Here is a 6000-nt window from a genome sequence, read left to right as displayed (position 1 = left end):
GCGACTCTCGGCAGAGATCATAATCAAGTGAGATGCCTCACTCGGTTGGAAAAACGCGTCTGGCGACAATAGTCGACAATGGAATTCATTGTTGACAATTTCTATCATCGATTTTTGTCGACAACATCGACTAATCGTTGCAGCCCTAATTCCCACAGACTGTGATTCTGTTGATGTTTTAACTTCATCAGCTGGACCTTCAGAAACAGAAACAACAGGGAAAAATATTGAATCATTAACATCTGCTGAGTCACTGCTGGAAATATTTAATATATTCTCCTCTCATCACAGGAAGCTTTAACTCCTGGATAAACATTAATGTTTGGTTTTACATTAAAACGATTCGATCCTCAGACTGATGTGGTTTATAAATGTTAGGGATCAAGCAGGAGAGAGTTTGGATCTGTTTCAGGGTTTCCTGTTTCTAGCTGTGGTGGTGGTCTAAATGCAGACGTATATGAAGCAAAGCGGTAATAATTAACTACATACATTAACTTCTAACATTACTCTTACTTTATGAAATATTATAAATAATTGATGAAATTTTATACAGGAAGCAGGAAGAACGGATCAAACTGAATCTGTCTCATTTCCCTCCAGCTACACATAGAAGTACGGATTTTTTTAGTTTAGGAAAAAGTAAACGATGAGTTTCTTTACTTCAGTGTTCAGTTAGAGGAGACCAATAAAAAATCACCCATCTATTATTCTAACATGGTGTTGCATATAATTATTAGAAACACACCAAGAATAGCTGTGAATTAGAGGTTAATCAGCTCTGTGTGATCTGGATCTATAATCTACATCCTCAGCTGGTCAACAGTTCTGCTTCCTTCCATCACTGAACATCTGTCTGCTTTATTCTAATAAACAGGTTAGTTGCTGGATAGACACCATGATGGTTCAGATGAAACTGATCCCAATGAAATAAACACTGTCCAATATTTTAATCTACAGGACAGTGTCTGATTACGGCATTTTTACCGACTGATGTTCCACTTTTTATCTAGTTTTATGTTGTTTTTGTTGTTAAAACAGATATTTCTAAAATCAATTGCCAAAATAGTTGTTATATTTCTACAGGCATCTGTGTGGACATTCTTCAATTCAATTCAGTTTATTTATATAGCGCCAAATTCACAACACATGTCATCTCAAGGCACTTTACAGTTCAACCAGATCATACAGTCAGATTGANATTTCCCTCTAAGTCCAGGAATATCGAACTGAATTAAGTTCCTGGACTTAGAGGGAAATCAGAACAGCTGGACAAATCAACCTCTAAATATTGTGAAATTCCTGCATTGTCAAACTTTTCTTATGAAGTATGCCGCTGTTTTCTGGTTATATTTAAGCATCATTTCTCAACAACCACCGGTGGTGTAACAGCTCTTCTAGGGTGGGACGTTTATTTGGGTCTACTGTCAGGCACTTTGTTAGAAAATCTTTGCATGTCTGGGAGAGCCTTGTGTTGATCTTTTGTATATTTGACAGGAATCCATAAGTAAAGAAATGTGTTTTGTGCAGAATGGAATACAGGACTAAGCCCACCCCCCACACATTTGTTGGTCCAGAACTGTGGAACCCTTGTTGGTTGAATTCTGGTGGGATATGGACCGGCGTACCAATGAAATAGTTATAGTGTTTTTGGTAATCAAAGCAACTCAGACCAAAGTCTATAAGATAAAGTTTTGGGACTTCTGACTTGGTCTCTATCAGGATGTTCTCAGGTTTAATGTCTCTGTGGAAGATGTTTGCCTCCTGAAGGTGAACTAATGCTTTTAGCAGCTGTTTTATCATGATCTTGGCATCCTTCATCGTTATGCGACCCTTGTGTTTTTGAATGTAGTAAAAGAGGTTCTCAGCAGGCATGGGTCTCTCCATAACTAAAATCAGTTCCTTATCCAGATCATACCAGTCTAGCATGGACACGATAGCTGACTTCCCCTCTGAACTGGTTGTTTTATCCCTCAGTTCTAACATGATAGTCACCTCAGAGGGCATCTGCTTTCCATTCGCATCCACATATGCTAGATACCCATTGGCTTTTTGGATGTGTTTGATGGCTACAGGTAATTTATCATGCACACGATAACCAGCGAAAACAGATCCATTGCCTCCTTCTCCAATCTGTGTTTGCTCAACGTAGGTCTCCCTAAATTTGGCTCTAAGGGAATCCTCTGTTTCATCATTGGTGTTGTCTGTCTTTAGTCTTTTGACATTCGGTGACTCTAGTTCTTGGAGTCCGTTTGCCTTTTTGGCAAGCAGTGTTCCTCCCTGCTCAAAGATGTTAGTCTTTTTACTTCTCACCGTACTGATGGGGTACAGGCAGCTTTTGTAGACTTTTTCCCCCGTAGAGACCTTAAACTTTTTTATGGCGGTGGAGTCTCCCTGATCAAACATTTTCCTCTTGTTGCTTCTCAATGTACTGATCTGGTCCTGGCAGCATGTGTAGTATACATCCCCTGTAGAGAAATTAAACTTTTTTCTGGGGGTCTCATCTATGGTGCTGTTTTTTCTCTTCCTTGGATTTTCTAGTGCCATTCTGCTGTTCTCTTGATTACTCCTGAGGGCTAACGTTGTAAAAATATCTGCAGAATCTTTGTCTTCTGTGTATTTTAGCAATTATCAGTTTACCTTCAAGCCAAAACGCTTTTAACGTGTTAACCTTGTGTTACTCAGGCAGTCTGAAGGAATTCTGAGCTCAGAGCAGTGATGTAAGAGCCTTCTAAATATTCTGCTGACATCACTGTGACATCACAGTGGGTGTGGTCTTAAAAAAAAGAAAGGGAAATCAAAACAGGGTGAAATTATCTAGAACATTCCAAAAGGCAGGGTTGCCTAGCAACCACCCAATGGTAAGAATTTCTCTTGACCTAACAAACAAAAAAAAGGTCCCAGAAATCAAATCAATAACTCAACATAGGGCTTCATGGTACTTTCTTCCAGGAAAGACTTGGTTTGAGATAAAAAATCTTCATTAAGTATTTTTTCAGGAGAAATATGTGAATTATGCTTGATTTCCTGTCTCTGAACAATTTTCTGTTTCAGCTTTAAACAGATTCTGAATTTAGTTTAGTTATATAGTACCAATTTAAAGCGCATTAGCCAAGTCATTTACAGAGATATTGATATTTACAGAGGCAGTTTAATCAGAGCATACATACAGATTAATTATTTCATATTCAAATGAAAACCAGCAGACCGTATATTAGGGATGGAACGGTTTATGAAAAAACCGTCCGAACCATTCGGTTGGACTGTCTCGGTTCGATTCGTGTGTGTTGCGTTCGGTTCATGCGCTGCCCCTTTTTCTCATAGGTGAAGCATTTACACTCCAGAGCAGAAGGTGGCGGTACTGCATCCAAAGCCAACCACCAGTAGCAAACAAGAAGAAGAAGAAGCGAAGCCGCATAGCCGGGTGTAGCAGAAAAAAATCAGTTGTAGAGAATTGTGTGGGTATGGTGAGTGGGAAAGAACAAGAGTTGGAAGTAGAGTGGCTAGATGTCCAGCTTTAGGGCGGACAGTCCGGATTTTCATTGCACTGTCCGGCGTCCGGCGCCGCATCCAGCCGGACGTGTATTTGTCCTCCTTTACCCCCAGATTCCACATACTCCGTCAGCGCTCCACTCTGCTCACGTACGTAGTGCGGAGTACTTGTCTGTCATGTAAATCAATGAGAGCTGTTCCACATCCTCCGCTACTCCTCCGCACGTCTCTGTCCACGTACGTCTTCTACGTCCTTCACCGTCAAAATATGGAACTGAGCTCTTTTTTGCTCCACTCCGGTCCGTCCAGATCAAGACCCGCAATTGCACCAAACAGGAAAAAGAATGTAGAGAAGACCCGGTTTGTCAAATTAAATTATAGTAAAAACAGATTGGTAACTAGAAATTAGAGCATAGTTTGTATATATCCAAAAAACTAAGAGCAATTAATTAAATAATTGGATGGAGACTATCGGTGCTTCAACAGACCAGGTAGAAGTTGTGAGAGTCTAGAGCGCATCTCACAACTTTAAAATAAAATTCTTCTTGCAGGAGTGGATGAAAAGATGATGAGTTTGGAAGCAGAGAACAAACAGAGTTCATACAAACTATGTATGGTCCTAGTTATCCCTGTTACAAAAATCCACAATAGAAAGAAAATATTTGGGCAGAAACTGAACATCTGCTGGATGATGATGGGGATTTTTTTTAATATGTCATTAAATTAAACGTTCACAGGGTTTATACGGGAATGAGTGTCTCTAATTTAATGCTTTTTTAATGCTATTAGAAATAAATTTAATGCCATCAACAAGTGTCATGTACACAAGTTATTAGTTTACATGAAATAAGGAGCTGTAAACACAGTTGCATGACTGAAGTTTATATATATATTAGGGATGCACGATATAATCGGCCCCCTATCGGTATCGGCCTGTTTCAGCCTTAAAACTGAATATCGAACATCGGCCACCCCACCGATATTTAACCCGATATTTGATCAGCTTCTGAGTTTCACAAGAATTTGCAAAATATCACGAGAGTTTGTAACAGAACGATGAAATTTCACGCGATTTTGAAAGTAAAATAGATCGATACCACATTTTTAAAAATCAATTTGATATCAGCACCCAGGGGGTGCCCTTCATTTGTGCCTCGGAGTGGATGCAACCAATTTGCCTGAAAACCTTGTGATGCAATCATGGAACATGAAGGGAATTGAGCACGCCCAATACAGCTTCGCTTTTGTTATCGTTTTAATTTGTCTAGAGCCGCCGATGATGTGCTTGATGATGAGGCCAAAAGGTTATAAACCACTTGATATAGAGAGATTTGATATAGAGAGCTTATTAGGTAGGCCTGCTGTTTGAATATGCACATACTCAACATCTGGGTTCTGTAACTGATCTTATCTGTTGTGCCTGTGCACTTTATCTGTTTCACTGTTGGTGAATGAGAAACTTCCTCTCGAGTCCTTGTATGTCTGTTGAATCTGAAGAATTGACATTAAAGCTGACTTTGAAATGTGATAGACCTACTGCATATTGAGAAAATTTATATCGGTATTGCGCAACAATCGGGAGATGGGGACCCCCCCCCAAATATTGACAGGTATTTCGGACATTGATGTAAGACTATAATATTGTGCTCTTACACAGCATCTAGTCAACATTGCCAGTTGTGCATAACTTTCCCGTAGTGGTTCTTGTGGATTGTCAGAGTCAGACTTCATCGCTTTTTTGTAGCTGTAGCCTTGTAACCTAAATGAAGCAGCTCAAACTAGATAAGGATCTCTTCCTTAGGAATCTAAAAGGTTCTAGAGTTCAGACAGGTGCACCTGAGCGGGGCAGAGGCGGTGGGTGGCTGGGGCCATCTCTGGAAGCTAACACAGTGAACAGCAGAACATCGAAGGAGGAGAACGGCAGTCTATCCGAACAGCAACCCGAGCACGGAGTGTACCAGAACCAAAAAAAAAAGGCATCGGCCAAATTTATGCCTCGCTCTAGAGCAGAGGGTGCTAGCAACGGGAGAACCGGAGGAGGCAAGTAGTAGACTGGAGAAAGACGCTGGGCAGAAGTGGCTGGCTGTTCCCCAAACTGAGCAACACATGGTGGATTAATGATTCAACCTTTCTTTCATAGGTTTTAAAACAGCTTTTTTTAAACCTACCCATAAACATCTTAAGAGAATATCTTTCTTTATTTTTGTTTGACATTATTTTGTAGTACATGTCGTCAAAATAAAAAAAAAATGAAAAAGTAGTCTACACTGGCCTCCTCCAGCCATACATCTCAAGTTCCAATTCCACTCTTGCTACCGTTGCTTTAAAAGAAAAGTCTGGTCAGAAAGGAATAATCAATGGATCATTATCTTTATCTAAAACTAATATGCTTGCATTGATTTAATGAATTTAGCGTCAATCAGTAAAAAAAATCAAAACAATAATTTCCATCATGATTACTGAGTCTGGTGGTACCGACCATTTTTACCCAAATACAGTAACACCTCACTC

The 6000-nt window shown here is 39.8% G+C and overlaps 1 protein-coding gene across 1 annotated transcript in view; it reads left to right on the top strand.

Annotated features, from left to right (window-relative positions):
- The first annotated feature begins 5252 nt into the window (after positions 1 to 5252).
- clybl (citrate lyase beta like) overlaps positions 5253 to 6000 on the top strand; it is a 62482-nt gene continuing 61734 nt past the window's right edge. Inside the window, exon 1 of the mRNA XM_015385977.1 lies at positions 5253 to 5443. Coding sequence (XP_015241463.1) covers positions 5253 to 5443 — 191 coding nt within the window. The remainder of the gene's footprint in view (positions 5444 to 6000) is intronic.

Source organism: Cyprinodon variegatus, unplaced genomic scaffold, assembly GCF_000732505.1.
Source record: "Cyprinodon variegatus isolate N-32 unplaced genomic scaffold, C_variegatus-1.0 Scaffold353, whole genome shotgun sequence".
Lineage (NCBI taxonomy): Eukaryota > Metazoa > Chordata > Actinopteri > Cyprinodontiformes > Cyprinodontidae > Cyprinodon > Cyprinodon variegatus.
This window is presented reverse-complemented; position numbering and strand designations above follow the sequence as displayed.